Below are 16,633 nucleotides of genomic sequence, written 5' to 3'. Positions count from 1 at the left end.
TGAATATGAATTTGGCTGACTGATAGAAATCAGAGAATAGTGATGAAATTTCATTTTGCAGAATGGAGGATATGGTTGAGTTCCTCAGAGGTTGGTGCGGTACCTTACATATTAATGCAAATAATGGCGCAGAGTACAATTTTAAAACTTAATTCAAAACTTGAAAGCAGTATGAGCAGAATAGTGTAGAACTTCAAAATATACATGGACAGGTTGGTGGAATGGACAGAAAGGTGAAAAAAACAAACTTTAATGCAGAGAGGTGGCAAGCAATGCATTTTGGGAGGAGGAACATGAAAAAAACAAAGGGAATATTTCTAAAAGATGTGCAAGAGCAGAGGGACCTGGATATATGTGTGTATAAATCATTGACAGTGTCAGGGTTGGTGGAGACAGCAGTTAATAAAGCCTACAGCAACCTAGGCTTTATTAAAATGAAGTAAAGTATAAGCAAGGAAGTTATGTTAAACTTGTATAAAACATTTGTTTTAAACACAAGCCTCAGCTCAAGGATTGTGTAGTTCTGGGTATCACATTCCAGAAAAGATGTGAAGGCATTCGTAAGAGTGCAGAAAAGATTTACAAAAATCATCCCATATAAGAAGAACTTCAGTTACTAGCTAGATTGAAGTAGGAATTGCTATTCTTGAAGAAAGTTTGAAGTTTGAGTGGAGATTTAAAGGAGTTATTCAAAATCATAGGCTGTGAACAGAGAAGATAGGGTTTTAAAAAAGAATTCAGAACAAGAAAACCCAAATTAATGGTAGATAGATAAAGTCATCTATAGTAAAAAATGAGGTCTGCAGATGCTGGAGATCACAGCTGCAAATGTGTTGCTGGTCAAAGCACAGCAGGTTAGGCAGCATCTCAGGAATAGAGAATTCGACGTTTCGAGCATAAGCCCTTCATAGGGCTAATCTCTCATTAAAAAGAGACAAGTATAGTATGGCTTAATCTGACAGTCACTACGCCTCATAGGAAGGGTGAGGAGAAGGTGGGACTTCATGGTAATTGAACTGGTGCTGTTGGTATCACCCTGCATTGCAAACCAGCCACACAGCTGACTGAGTTAACAACCCCCAGGTTTACAGTAACTGGCAAAAGAGGCAATGGCCACAGACTATGGTGGAAGCTGATTCATTCAAGAGGGAAATGGATTTTTATCTAGAAAGGAAGTATGTGCCAGACTATGGACAGAAAGGAAGGAAGCAGCAGTAGGTAAGTTGAGCTAGCACAGACATGACAGGCAAAGCAACCTCCTTTTCTGCTGGAATAATTCCATGATTTTTGAAAATAGATTTCCTGTTTACCAACAATGAATTACTATTGAATTATCTGAGGTGGTTATAAAGTTGATGAACAATAGAAGCCGAGGACGTATCACACACCTGGATTTTTGAGACTATTAAGTCAGGTTATAAACAACAGACGTGGTGAGTAAATCTTAACCAGTGTAGACTTGATGGCAAACAGTGGGCGAGGGGATTTGCACAAAGATCAGGGCTGAGCCCACCACTGTTTCAACTTATACTCAAATTCTCGAATCAAAACAGAATTTCTAAACTTGCATATGACACTATACTGCTGTGGGGATAAGTGGTCTTAGCTTTAGAATATTGAGAAGAACTGCAACAAAATTTCACAAGAGTTACATTAATAAACTTGCAGAGAGGGCAAATAATTTGTAAATTATGATTAACCTATTAATGCATGATGGTACACTTTAATAGCTAAAATTGGAATATAATTTTGTATATCTCCCCCCCCCACCAATGACTCAATTATCAGGATAGGCTGGGAAGGGATGCATTTATTTTGGTTTAAAAGAGGTTACAAATTTGGGTCTGCCACACATTTAATGGAGTCAGTCAGTTCCGTAAACAGTCTGGTCAAAAACTTCTTGTGGACATAGATTCAGCATAATGAAAGTCAATCAGCATACTAACAAGACCTAGAAATATAACAATGAAAGACACTTCAGTTCTAGACTGAATTTTTCTTTCTTTTGCATGCATATTCCTTTAATCTCTATGAAGACAGACCAAATTATCACTAGGTGAACAGCAGCATGATTTGAATCATCATAGTTTTATTTTAAAGCAAGCAAACACATATGAGATTAATCAAAATCACTCGATACAATAGATCTACTTCTGTTTGCATAAATCATAATAGAGAACACACAAGATCTTATCCACTTCAATGGGTAATCTAATTTACAAACACAATCTCTCTGTACTCTACCCAACTGCCCATTACGGCTTTATGTTTCCTCTATGCCCTTCTGAATCTGGATACACTTGCCCACCTTTGTTCTGTCTGTCTAATATACTTTGTTAACAAAGATTTATCCATCTGGAGGCAGGTATTTTCTGCTTACCTGGCCTCAAAAGCTTTGGAGTGAGATCTAGATTTCCATGACAATTCATGTAACATGTACTTCCTGGAATCAATCATAGAATCATACAGTCATATAGTATGGATTTGGTTCCTTTGATACAACTCCTCCATGCTGACCAAGCTTCCCAAACTAGTCCCACTTACTTGTATGGCCCATCTCCCTTTAAGTCCTGAAAGGTTTAGGTTTAATTTTGATACTACTTTATTTTATTATGGACACTCCTGCCAGGGGAAATAGTTTCTCCTATCAAATCATTTCTTCGATTTAAAAATCTGAGTTAGATCATCCCGAAATCTTATTCACTCAAAAGGAATGCAAACCTTGAACTGCAATCCATCCTCATTATTAAACCTTACTAGCCCCAGTACAATTGTGGTATATATTGTGTACACTACTTCTAGGGTCATATATTCATGCAGAGTTGTGTGCCTAGAACTGAGTGCAGTACTTGAAATGTGGTCCAACTAGAATCTTATACAACTGTAACATAACTTCCACCTTCTTGAAATAAAGGCTAACATTTCTTTAGCCTTTGTAACTAACATTTGGATCCATCCCAGATTTTTAAAGTTATTTCTATACTTGAACTTCCAAATTTGTCCAATCATCCACATTCCTTAGCTTCTCACTATTATGAAAATAGTCCAGTACATGTGCAGGAAAGATATTGTATTGTATGTAAAGTCCAACTTGCATAATCTCAATTGACTCAGAGTTCTCTATACCATAATTTTCCAAATCTATTAATGTCTCTTAGCAACCTTCCATTCCATTTCACAGTTTGCTCTGCCACGTAACTTAATGCTGTCAGCAAATTTGGATATACAGCTATCTATTCCTTCATCCATGTATTGTTACATTTCCAACAATGACAGTAGGGTGCAATTACAATGTAAGATTAGATTAGATTACTTACAGTGTGGAAACAGGCCCTTCGGCCCAACAGGTCCACACCGACCCACCACCCACCCATACCCCTACATTTACCCCTTACCTAACACTACGGGCAATTTAGCATGGTCAATTCACCTGACCCGCACATCTTTTGGACTGTGGGAGGAAACCGGAGCAACCGAAGGAAACCCACGCAGACACGGGGAGAACGTGCAAACTCCACACAGTCGGTCGCCTGAGTCGGGAATTGAACCCGGGTCTCAGGCGCTGTGAGGCAGCAGTGCTAACCACTGTACCACCGTGCCGCCCTAATGTTTATATATGCAGCTGACGACATAGGTAGTGACACAGAAATTTACAATTAAAAACAACTTACACCAGTGTGGTGTAAGAGGATCTTGGATCTGCATAGAAAATCATTAAAAATAATTTAGAATAGCCATAAGTTATTTGTTTTACTTAGAACTGCAATTATTCACCATAAAATTCAAAACCATTTGGAGCATCCAAAATATAATTAGATTCAACTAACATGGAGCTGCTAACATGCTTGACATCAACTTTAACAGAATGATTAATGGTGTCTTAATTCTGAAAAAAAACATATAATAATTATCAGAATGAATGTTTTGTTCAAGCTATATTCTGTTTAACAAGGTGACCAGTGAATATCAAAGTTGACTAGTAAATGACTAATTTTGTGCCAAACAAGGTAAAATTACATTAATCAGATTACCTTTTATGCAGTACATCCCCATGTTTTTAACTTCATATATACTTGGCAATGTTGTCTATAAAATGCCTCACTCTTCTATAAACCATTTAGACAAGACTATAACACATTTGAAATAGAGAATTAATTGTGACATTTTATTTATTTTATTATCAAACTGAAAACAAAGAATCAACATAAATTGTTCTATTCTGTCTCTAGTTAAGGTAACTTTTAAAAAAAATACATGCAAATGATAAATCTATTGATAATAGTCTGCAACACACAAACAAATCTCAAATTTCAAATGCAAGTCAAAATTTACTAATGTTAACTAAAGTTATACATTCTTCCAATTTTTTTCTCTTTTGTTTGTAATTTAATGTCCCCTATAAAAATCACAAAGATGAATTAATTGAAAGGATATGTTTTGGTTCCTTCAAGAGCGATGTCTTCAGCCTCATTCTTTAGAAATTGAGTTAGACACAATGATTAAATCAACTCCAGTAGCAGTGGTCAATTCCACCAACTGCAATGTTTTCGGTGGCTGCCAGATTGATAAAAATGTAATCAGTTACATATCAATGCTGAATATTAATACATTTTCAATTTATTTTTTATCCAGCAGTCAAGAATGACCTTGGAAAGCTAATGCATTTTTCCACAAATTAAAAGTTTTATATTTAGCATTATAATTATGTGACTACTTTCTTAGTACAACAAAGATATAAATTTGACATGGAATAATATAATTTATTGAAGAAATATTTGGACAGAATGATCAAACTTTAAATTAGCAAGCTGCTCCTGTGCACATCATAAAATTTCTTTGACGTCTTACAAATCAGGTCTGTATTAGTCTGTATGCTGCAATGACAAACCTTGGTGCTCTAATTTAGTATTGGTCCATAAATTAAGCAACATGGCAAGATCAGTCATTTCCAAAACCTCTTACCTACAAAATTCAAACAGTAAGAAAACAGACAGGTAGAACGGAATACCCTCTTTCTAAGGTGCATTTCCTTGGTTCATTTCCCACAATCCGGAGACAACCAGACACAGGGCAAAGTTATCAATGCTGCCAGATTGTGCCTATATGGGAGTTCAACTCCCACCCCACCCCCATTATGGTTGAAACTTTGCAAACCATCTTGATACATTCGACAGTTGAAATTACAAATAAGTTCCACGCATGTAACATGGCATTTCGTGCGATCATAAACAAACACTACCTGACAGCTCTGAAGTGCCCATCGGTGTATGATAGGATTGAGCCGAACAGACCAAATGGGTCCCCTGACACATCACAACACGGCAACAACTATTCGCCCTAGTAGCAGTAGCAGCAGCAGTAGCAGCAGCAGCAATGGGCCAGGATGTCATTCCATCTCAAACCCACAATCTTTAAAGTCTGATCCCGACGTAACCCTTTTGAACATAAAAGGGGTGTGCAGTACACGTTCTTTTTAAAAGGACTATACCAGTTGGCAAGAAAAGGCCATCACTTTTACCTCGACAATGTACAAAAAGTCCCAGACCTCAGTAAACTCGCTCCGACACAACTCCCACTTCAGTTAGGCTCCAAACCCACTGGAGTCTCGCGGCGCCTCGCGAGACCGCCGCGCGCCGCTTCTTGGCAACCAACACGGCAACCGCGGCGAAAAAGACAAATACTTTATGCTTTTTAACTTGATCCACATCAGCCTATTGGCCTTCCTCCAAGATAACGAGTCGTGCGACGGAATCAATTTTTTATTTTGACTTTTTAAAAATTGGCATGAACCCCATTTTTTCAAACCGGCTTACCCACAATGCTTTGTCCCTCAACGAATTTCAGTCAAGTTTAGTTTTCGGCGCCATTTTCGACTGGGTTCGAGGTGAGCGCTTGAATTTTTGTCGAATTTATTGCTTTATTTTTTATTTTACCCGTGCGAAAGTGGTCCCAAAATATTCCTAATATTTTTTTAAAAAAAACTCACCATCATTCGGCGCCGGAAAATCGGGATTCGGATTGGTTTCCAAGGTATTGATGTAGTGGAAATGAAATCTTTTTTTAGCGGGATGAGATGCATGACAAATTTGTAAACATGTTGTTTCAGGGAAGTGGTGGCTAACTGCATTTTTTTTTTAAAAACCCAGTTCCAAATGTTGTATTAAATTAAACTTTTTTTTTACAAATATGAACTGGCCCTTTCATTAAATAATTGCGATTAGTACCTCAAGCGGAATTTTAAGTATTTTTCATTTTGTGACTTTTTTTTCCGATCTTCCTCCCCCCACGCCCCCCCACCCCCATTGGAGGTTTTGATAATTTTATTTTTTGGTGTAGTTTGCAAATTCAAGCTACTTCATTTAAGTCATAAAACCAATATTAGACACGATTCTTGTTAAATTTTGTTTTTTAAAAGACTATTCGTGCGCCTATTTAAGCTTAGTGACGTAGACTGCCTGAAATATACGTCGTTATGTATAGCTTTTTTTTCATTTGATCAAACTGTTCCATCTTGAGTAAACGATGTGTCCTTTCTAGTGAGTTTATCTTTTGTGTAATCTGTAAGGTTGACTTTTTAGATCCAGTTTTTGTAACGTCATGATGTGGCATTGGCTTACAGTAAAGTACAGTAACTTTTCCTAATCTGGGTAGGGTTGCGTTAAATTTGGAATTAATGTTTTTTTTACCAAATAGGTGCTTTTGTTTTGAAAAGCCGAACTTGGATTTTTATATCAAAGCTTGTCTAAAGAAGTGGAATTATGGGAATGAAGTGAACTGTATGGCAATGAAAGGATGCCCAAATTTTCCTTGAGTTTTTTTTTGTTATAATAATCCCTAATCTAGATAGAACCATGCCTGCCAAAACGAAGTCTTCTACAGCAAAACAAAGCGCAAAACTGGGTCCGGGGGATCTGAGCCCCTGGATGAGTTTGACAACGAAATGGATATCCAACAAAAGGCAACCGCATCAAACTTAGATGAAACTACAAGAGGTAATTCTTTTTGTCCATGTATGATTCACTTTATTTGTATTTTAAGACTTCTGTTGTTAAAAATTAGCGCATTTCATTTCTTGTATTTTTTTAATAAATTGAAGTTGTGATCATCGCTGCCGTTTAGTTCGTTTTGAAATTGGATTTAACCGCGTAAAGTATAGTTAAACAGGTTGCCGATTCAATTGCCTATACGCCGAAATTGTTTGTAATCGTTTTGCAAATGCTCTTCATGTGTTTTTACTTTGAGTTAACGGGTGTAGTTCCATTCAGTCGTGGGAGGAAAGCAGCCAACATTAACTTAACTTGTCAAGATCGTATTTGAACTCCATAAACTTCACTGACGATTGCAACGGATTACTTGTTCCTAGAAAGTTTGTCCTATAGATTTTTTTTTACCGGTTTTCAGCACAGATATGTAATAACTAGGGTTTACCCTGAAAGAAATATGTCCAGTCGTGTAATAGATTGCTTCTTTCTTTGACAGTTTTTTTTGCCCCTTACGCTGCAGCGCAATGGGGTTTGAGTTTTCTTTTCATTGTGTTCCCTTTTTTCCTTTGCGCGTTTTTGTACAGTACGTGAATTGTGGGGGGAGGGGTTGGGTTTCTGTAGTCTGGAATACAACACTGCGTTCGGAAGCTGCTGAAGATGTAAGAGATTTTAGCCGTGAATTCATAAGTCGAGGAATTTTTATCTTATTATTTTCGTTTTTCACAAAAAACGTGCGTTAGAAATTTAATAAAATTAGCTTTTTCTTTCCATTTTGTTGCTGCAGCAACTCTAAAAGCAAGTATTTGGCAGGCGTACAAATTTCAACAGCAGCATTAAACTAGTGCAAGTTGACTACTTACTAGCCATTACTGCCGTACAGTACTTTTCTGATCACTTTTTTCATGAATGCAAATTAAGTTCCTGAAATGTGATCTGTGGCAATGTCACAGAGCATCAATATCATCCTTAAATTGTAAATTTAAAATATGTTACTGTGGCACACTCTTCCCCAAAAGCATTGGGTTTTAAATATAGACTTCAATTTATTAAATTAAATGTAGTACACTTCTTTGAAATGTGTTGCCCATGATTGTAAATATTGATTTTTTTTTCAACAAGACTGTGGCATGAATAATTTAAAGAAAGATATAAATATCTGTCTGGAATTGTTTTGATCTATTAAAACAAGACTGGGACCAAAATGTTTCTGGTCTTAATTTTTGTGGAATGTAGTTTTGTAATTGTATAACTGTGGTAATTTTTGAATACCTGTGCACATGTTTTTATGTATTAAGTGTCACCAAATGATATCTAATATGCATTTAAGAAAAAAGATCAAATTATGAACTGAAGTGGCTTATAAAGATTTGAGGTATACAAAACTGATGTTACATGCAATGCTAAGTATTTTGCCTTGGTAGGATCATGTTTAATTTTTTTGTCTGTTGTCTCAGAATCACCAGTTGAACCAATAGATAATCGAAGCTTGGAAGAAATTTTAGCTGGCATATCTCCTCCTCCACCCCCAGCAATGACCAATGAACCTGGAGCTCCTCGACTCATGATAACTCATATAGTGAACCAGAATTTTAAGTCATATGCAGGAGAACAAATCCTGGGTCCTTTCCACAAGGTAACAGTTCACAAAAAAATACTGTTACCTAGATTCACATTAAATATTATGCTGTACTTAAATTCTCAGCCAAAAGTATTAAAAAATAGATTTTTTTAACATTTTGGGTGGAGATGTGAAACTGAAATAATGCTTGATCAGTTCCCTTAATTATAAAATTGACATAAATTTGAGATTTAATGTCTGTATTTATGTTGTTTTAAAAGAAATCTCATTTTACTGCTGCAAAAATGCAGTGGCTGAAGTAATAAAAAAACTGCTAAAAAATGTTTAGAGTTGGTGTAAATGGACAGCTGGGAGTATTGGACGTCACACTTTATGCTGACTACAACTTCAGTATACGGTGCATAACATTAATAATGGCCAGAAAAAATATTTTTAAAATATCTATGCTGTTCTGTATTTATTTCTTTTGTACAGAGGTTTTCTTGTATTATTGGACCAAATGGGAGTGGGAAATCAAACGTGATTGACTCAATGTTATTTGTTTTTGGCTACCGGGCCCAAAAAATCCGTTCCAAAAAATTGTCTGTACTCATTCACAATTCTGATGAGCATAAAGATATTCAGAGCTGTACTGTGGAAGTTCATTTTCAAAAAATCATTGATAAGGTAATTATACTGCATGTGTGAAATCATTTATTTAAAAAATACATTTCACCTTATTTAAGCACTTCAAGTATTTTGACCGGCAAAACAATTTTAAAAATGATGATGATTAGAGTATTTTTTACTTCCTGCTACTTTTGTTTGTATTGAATGTGAGGAAGTACAAATTGTAAATAAGTAATTGTGTTGGCTTTTTAGCATGTAAGTAACGTATTGAATCAGAAGACCCAATTGGTTTTGCTTTTTCTGTTTTGTATCGATGCAGTGGGTAAAATATATTGATGTATCCTTACTTTTATTAGTGTTCATTTAAACACAGTAAATGCCTACAATACAATTTAAGGGTATTGAGATGTGATGAAAAATAAACAAGTCATTCCACTTTTTTTTATATCAAATATACTCAATAGAAGCCATGCTGGAAAAAAATACAAACTGAAACAATGCGGCAAAGTTCTTGCCAAAAATAATTTTTTTTAAAGGAGGTTTTTATGTAACAATCTAATTTTCTGCCTGCACAGTTTGATTTTCGTATGACAGCATGTGGATATTTAAATGTCACTTGTCTACCAAGTGCAGTGAAAGTGGTACGGCAGGCGGTTTTTTTTTAAGACCCCTATTAAGAAATTACATTTTGGGAGAGGTTGAGGGGAAGCTTGATGTTTATGTATCAACATATACATTTACTCATTAAAAGTCTGCAATGGTTTTTGTATATTGAAGTATATGCTGATTATTGGATTTAAATTATAATCAATTTTCCTATGGTATACTGAAATTTAAACATTGAGTATGTATTACAATTTAATTTAAAAAGCTAAAAGTTCTAATCGCTCACCTTTTGTGCATCTCAAATTTTAATTGCCAAGACCATTGAATTGATCTAATCTGTGTAACTTTGTTTCTTTAAGTCGATCTAAACAACTTGGAACAAATATCATTGAAAGAAAGAATTGTTTTTGAGATAAGCCATTTGAAAACAATTGTTTAAGTGACTATGTATAATAAGCTATTTGCTGTAGCTTTTGATTATTAAACACCTTTTCAAAAATCCTTTTAATGAAAGGAGGGTGAGGATTTTGAAGTTATTCCAAATAGCAACTTCTACGTTTCAAGAACAGCCTACAAGGACAATTCATCGCTATACCATGTTGATGGAAAGAAATCAACATTTAAAGATGTGGGAATGTTGCTTCGTAGCCATGGAATCGATCTGGATCACAACAGATTTTTGATTCTTCAGGTATGTCTCAAGATCGTAATGAATATATTTAACTTCACTGAAATATTCTTTTGAGAAAGAAACTCTATGCTTGTAGAAATAATCCAAGATCCTCCTGCTTTCTGAGATTGCTGTAGCAGCACATCATGGTTTGCAGGGCTGCTTTCATTACTCAAGCCATTATTTGCTGCTGTAGTGATTTAAGGCTAATCAGAAGGAAAACTGTCCTATTTAATTCATTGTTTATTATCATTTCTCTCTTAATCAAGAGCCGTATGAGCGGACAGATTAATGAAGATGCCAGTTACATTTTAGCAGCACGTAAATATTGGCGTGGTGATAATTGCCAATATTACTTGTGCTGCTGCAGTGTGACATGGTCTAATCGCTCATTGGATCAGTGATTGGCAAATGAATTTTTTGGTATATGTTGCAGAAGAAAATAACAGCTTAAATCACTGTCAAAAGACTATCTTAAGTAATTGTGTTTACTTGTGAACTATATATATAAAATATCAAAGCCATTTTTATATAATTATACATTGACATAAAAGTGAAGATTAGGATGAGCCTATCATCATATGTATTAATGTTAAAAGTATTTTAAAAAATCACCAGTGCCAGCAGTTCTCATCTACAAGAACCACTAAATTGTTTCTGGGTTGTGTTCAATAGAAAAGTACTGTTCCTATTCTTGATTTAGTTTAGATGACAACGACAAAATATGTATAAAGATTGGTAAATGAGAAAATAGCCTCTCTTTTGTCTTTTTTAAAAAATCACATTAATTAAATGTAGCATTTTAAACAAATTTTCACACTTATGAATTTTGAGACCCCTAGTTAGAATTTTCCTAGCATTATGGGTGTTTTCAAGTTTTAACTACTGTGTTCTCATTTCATTTTCTTGCTTTTCCATTTTAGAATGTTTTCCTATTTGATGAAAAATATACTAGTGGAAGCAACAATCCCTCTAAATTTTCTTTGTGTAGCCAGATTATTTTAAGTGCCTTTTATTTTCAAAAATCTTTGCGCACACTACATGTGTGTAGTATCTTTCAGGCCAGCTTTTGAATGGCCACAAAGTATCTACAAGATTGCTGCAAAGCCATATGAGCCTGCAGGTTTGAGGTAATGCCTTTTTTTTTAACCTGCTTATATCCAAATAATTACACACAGTGATTTGACTGTGCCAAAAAATTGTTCTTATTGGGAATGAAAATTAAGCATGGAAAGAAAGAACTGTGCTATATTAGTTACAGCAAAGCTGTAATTACTTTAGTGTTCTCATCCTGCTAGTGTACCTTTTTCTTTCTGTTTTCCCCCCCCCCCCCCCCCTTTACTTTTGTAGGAAATAATTTTTGATTTCTTTGTTTGATTGAAAATGACAGAATTGAGTTATTTAGATTAACGCTGTGTGGGGTTCCCACAAGCTTGAATTTTGTACCCTGCCCAGTATTGTACTCAACTGACTTTAATGCCAATTAAAACCAATGGATTGTAACACCAGAGAAATGCTTGATCTCAACAATTTAGTTTCAAACAATCTTGTAAGTGCCAATATTTATGTATTTATGATTTTGGTTTCTCATGTTTAGTTGTGGCTTAATCTCTCCATAATGAGGATTTTTTTTTTAGATTAGATTCCCTACAGTGTGGAAACAGGCCCTTTGATCCAACCAGTCCACACCGACCCTCCGACGAGTAACTCATCCATACCCATTTCCCTCTGACTAATGCACCTAGCACTATGGGCAATTTAGCATGGTCAATTCACCTAGCTTGCACATCTTTGGACTGTGGGAGGTGACCGGAGGAAACCTACGCAGACACAGGAAGAATGTGCAAACTCCACACAGACAGTCGCCCAAGGCTGGAATCGAACCTGGGACCCTGGCACTGTGGGGCAGCAGTTCTAACCACTGAGCCACCGTGCCGCCCCTAAATTATCTGAATAGTTTACATAGTCCTTTTTGTTAATATTTAATTCTACTCATTCTTCCATTTGAGATGGTTCACTTAGTTATACAGTAGATGAAAAAAGCAAGTGCAGATGTGATTTATGCCAAAAGCTGTTTTAAAAGGATTACTTGTAGGGATCACTAAACACCTGTCAAAGGCTTCAGGGATCACTTTTTTTTTTCTTGAAGGCTTTCTTTCCATCCAGTCAAACCTTTAAGTGATTATGGAATCTTGTTTGCAGTTGGAGCAAACTAAGCTAGCATCTTGAGTGTAGTGAACCTATCAACGTGCTTTTAGGAATGAAATGCTGTCCTTGACTGATTATTTGATTTCTTTGGGTAAAGCAGATTTAGCAGGTAGAGAAGAGGTGATAGATCTTATCTACATTTTCTTAATGAAGGAATCAACACTAATTCATCGTAGTGTATTACACAAATCACACTTCCAATAAAATTTATTGTCAACAGGTTATTGTCTTACACCCAATAATAGTGTATGGGTGGTTAACCTGGTTGGCAACCAATGTTATTACAAATTATTTTAGAAAACAATTCTAGCCAAATCTGGAGTAGTGGCATCTGAATATAGTGGAGCGAAAATAGCAAATATGATTTAACAAGAAAGTACAAGGTTTGGACATTTGGCAGAGGAGCAATTTTAGCTTGTGAAAACTTGACATTGTTTACAGAAAATCAGGCAGATCATGGTGGTTTTAATGAATGGTCGTGACATCAGAACTATGCCCCATACAGTTAATAATTATGAGCTTTGGTACATGGCATTAAGTATAACATCAATTTCAAGAGCATCTTCTAATTATGTTTGACCTTGATGTGATTGCAGTTGTGTACTATGCAGTTTTGGTACGCTCATCACAAAAGGTGTATTCCGTTATTGAATGATGCACAGTAGCTTGGATGCTGATTTCTGAAATCAAAGGGAATGACTTGAAAGATTTATTGCCTTGCATTTTTCCTTTTTTAAAAGGAGGAATTGAATAGATGTGGTAGAAGTGTTCAAAATTTTGAATCATTGAACAAATTGTATCCAAATAAGCCTCTCTGTTGTAGTTAGAGCATGTACCAGAAGTGGGATATTGCCAAATAAAAGTTAGAAATACAATTCTGCATTTACATCAGACACTTTAAGGATCGAACTAGATTTAGGAACTATGGTTATTGGAAATGCACCAAGGGAATAATTTGGATATATGAGACAGGTGGGATAAAGGTAGTCGCTTAACTGAAACTGCCCTTTAGATGGTTAATTGGTTTACTACAATGCAGTTGTATTGATTTTTGGAAATCATTTCTAATTCTTGGAAATCATTTCAAATTAGTAGAGCAGAAAAATAGTTTAGATGCTGAATTTCATTGCAATTTCATTGGAAATCATTTCAAATTAGTAGAGCAGAAAAATAGTTTAGATGCTGAATTTCATTGCGTTTAACATGTTAAATACTTTTTTCCCCCTTCATCCCTGATGAAGGGCTTATGTGCGAGCTGTTGATTCTCCTGCTCCTCGGATGCTGCTTGACCTGCTGTGCAAATTCCAGCGTCCCACTCTTGACTCTGATCTCCAGCATCTACAGTCCGCACTTTCTCCTAATTGTTGTGGGTATGTTCATTGAGCTGGGAAGTTGGTTTGCAGACATTTTGTCTTCTCTAGGTGACATCCTCAGTACTGTGGAGCCTCCTGGGAAGTGCTGCTGTACTGTGTAAGTTGGAATTTATTTGGTTTAATTCCTGCTACTATGGTTGTCTGTTCCGGTTGTTTGTTGCAGTGGTCAGTATATCAGATATAGGTCAATGTGTTTGGAGGAAGAGTCCGTGGATGAGTGCCATGCTTCTAAAAATTCTCAGACCGTCCTTTGTTTGGCTTGTCCTATTATTGTTGTGTTGTCCCAGTCCGTGTGTGTGTGTGTAGTTACTATGGACAGCTGTTCGTGGTGTTTAGTTGATATTTATGAATGTGGGTCTCTCGTCTGCCTGTTTGTCCTAAATAGCTTGTCTGATATACCGACCACTGCAACAAGCTACCGGAAGTAGCGGTAACGAAACCAAATAAATTCCAGTCAACACAGTACAGTAGTGTTTCACAGTAGGCTACCTACAGGATGTCACTAAGAAAGGGGACAAAACATCTGCAAACCAACTTCCCAGCTCAACATTCTCACAACTGCAACCGGCATCTTAACTATGAATCTTTATGCAAACCTTGAAATCTAATATGTATTGTTTTGAATTTTGCATGCATGTGCTGTTTATGGACAGACAGTACCTTGCTTTTTGCTAATAACTGAAAGGACATACTGTTTGATATGATCCAGTACTCATTCGGGCTTCTCACCTACGTACCTAGCATCATGCCAACGTGGAAATTTACACAACACATTACTCATTTGTATGATGAGCAGACTATCATTTTGACTTCACTGCAGCATCTTGTTAGTGGCAAGCGCCACTTGTGTTGCTACTGTATAGTAGCAGCCTGAAAATGCTAGCTTCACCTATTGTTCAAACTTTTGAGATACCATACTCCAGACTACCACAGAAGAGCAAACTGGGCATTTTTCAGGACCAAACGTAATTAGTCTTTGGCCCATTTCTGAGTTTGTGAAAAATACAGTAAAAATTTATTTACTTAGTCATTACCTCAAAACTCTTTGGATGTGCCATTTCAGCCCAAAGTTAGCATGGTGAACAACATACAAGGCAGCTGATATGGCTGATCTTGTGGCATGTGGAGCTGCAGAAATCTCAATTTATATATTGACCAAACAAGACAGATGGGAAGAGAGCATATATGGCCGATCTTTTTTAACTGGGAAATCGAGGAAAGGGAGTGCATGTTGCTGCTCCATTTCAAACAAATTTGAGTGCAGGTTGGGTCCTGTTTTAGAATTTTAGTAGATTCTTGCAAACAGATCTAGATATAGCAAACATGTCACTGACATATTGTGAATATGTAAACTGATCAATGTCAGGAACCTGACTTTAGCTGATTTGTTCCATACTTCCTAACCATTGAAACAAATTCAGAATCTGCTCCTCCAACCTTTCCCAGCATCTACACTCAGATCAATATGTGATGGGTGATGCTGCAAAGACAGACATCAGTGTGAAATGGTTTACTTGATCATGTTCCCTCTTGACCCTCTCTCCGTTTAACCAATATGATCAATAGTAAGCAGTTACACCATTTTCGTGATCTAATAATTGCTGTGATAGCATTTTAAAACCTGTGGCCTCTGGGTTAATAGTTCAAGACACAAGGCAGGAGCATGACCAGAATATTGTCTGGTTGATTGAATGTGTACACTCCATTAGTCCTCAAGCTCAATATCATCCATGGACAAAACATGCTGCTGGATTGGCATACTGTCCACCATCTTAAATATTGAATTTCCTCGCCACAGATGTGTGGTAGCAAGATCTGTGACAACCCCCAATAAAAGCAACTTTAACATTAATGCCTGTACCATTTAAAATGACATGGGTAAAAGCTGCATAGAAACACTACCTGAAATTACCTTCCAAGCCACATATCATCCCACCTTAGGGCTGTACTCCTGTTTCTTAACTGACACCTTTTAGAAACCTTCCTGCACTGTGTGCTTAACTAAATCAGAGGGAGTGCAATGGTACAAGAACATTGAGGACAATTCAGTCAGAATGAAATGCTGATCTTGCTCGCAACAAGCTTGTCCAGTGAAAGATTAAAAATGTTCCACAAAGAATATGATAGAATTAAAAAGATACAGAAAGCTGACCTGAAGAGTGGAGTGAGAAAGTGAAAATCTTTGTAAATGGGACCCTGTCTGATATTTTGGAGTCATGCCTTTGACTTTACTAAATCTGCAACAGAGTTAGTGATGTGCTAAAATGTACAAGTAATCATTTTGTTCATTTCACTACAAAAGGTAACATATTGGCAAATATTTGCCTAGCTGCTATCATCTCTTTCTGCCATTGCAATTGATATAGCAACTAATGATCTAAGCCATTCCTCTCAGTATTCTGGTTTTGACCACAATACTATCGTGACAATCTTTGACCCAGAAATTACACAGTGGGAAGAATTTGTGTGATAACCTGCCTACTCTTAAAACTGGATGCAATATTAATGGAAAAGAAACTAGTATAGAAGCTGTATTACTTACAAACAAGTGCAGAAGCTGGAGAGTGAGTGTGACCTATCCACGAATGCAGGTACAAGAGAAAGC

At 36.3% G+C, this 16,633-nt stretch overlaps 2 protein-coding genes across 7 annotated transcripts in view; one reads left to right on the top strand and one right to left on the bottom strand.

Annotated features, from left to right (window-relative positions):
- The window catches only part of ift80 (intraflagellar transport 80 homolog (Chlamydomonas)), a 240,378-nt gene extending 234,781 nt beyond the window's left edge, over nucleotides 1-5,597 (bottom strand). For 4 of the 6 annotated variants that reach the window (XM_060834188.1, XM_060834191.1, XM_060834192.1 and 1 more), the window contains exons 1-2: nucleotides 5,519-5,597; nucleotides 4,437-4,554 (exon numbers count right to left, since the gene is read on the bottom strand). In XM_060834188.1, coding sequence (XP_060690171.1) covers nucleotides 4,437-4,471 — 35 coding nt within the window. In that variant the 5' untranslated portion in view covers nucleotides 4,472-4,554; nucleotides 5,519-5,597. The other 2 variants (XM_060834190.1, XM_060834189.1) reach the window with 2 other exon arrangements.
- A 1,254-nt stretch (nucleotides 5,598-6,851) lies between these two features.
- The window catches only part of smc4 (structural maintenance of chromosomes 4), a 68,575-nt gene continuing 58,793 nt past the window's right edge, over nucleotides 6,852-16,633 (top strand). The window contains 5 exon segments of the mRNA XM_060834851.1: nucleotides 6,852-6,884; nucleotides 6,887-6,992; nucleotides 8,438-8,616; nucleotides 9,037-9,228; nucleotides 10,292-10,468. Coding sequence (XP_060690834.1) covers nucleotides 6,852-6,884; nucleotides 6,887-6,992; nucleotides 8,438-8,616; nucleotides 9,037-9,228; nucleotides 10,292-10,468 — 687 coding nt within the window.

This window comes from Hemiscyllium ocellatum, chromosome 13, assembly GCF_020745735.1.
Source record: "Hemiscyllium ocellatum isolate sHemOce1 chromosome 13, sHemOce1.pat.X.cur, whole genome shotgun sequence".
In the NCBI taxonomy this organism is placed as follows: domain Eukaryota; kingdom Metazoa; phylum Chordata; class Chondrichthyes; order Orectolobiformes; family Hemiscylliidae; genus Hemiscyllium; species Hemiscyllium ocellatum.
Note: the sequence above shows the minus strand (reverse complement) of the source record. Positions and strands in the feature narration are given on the sequence as shown.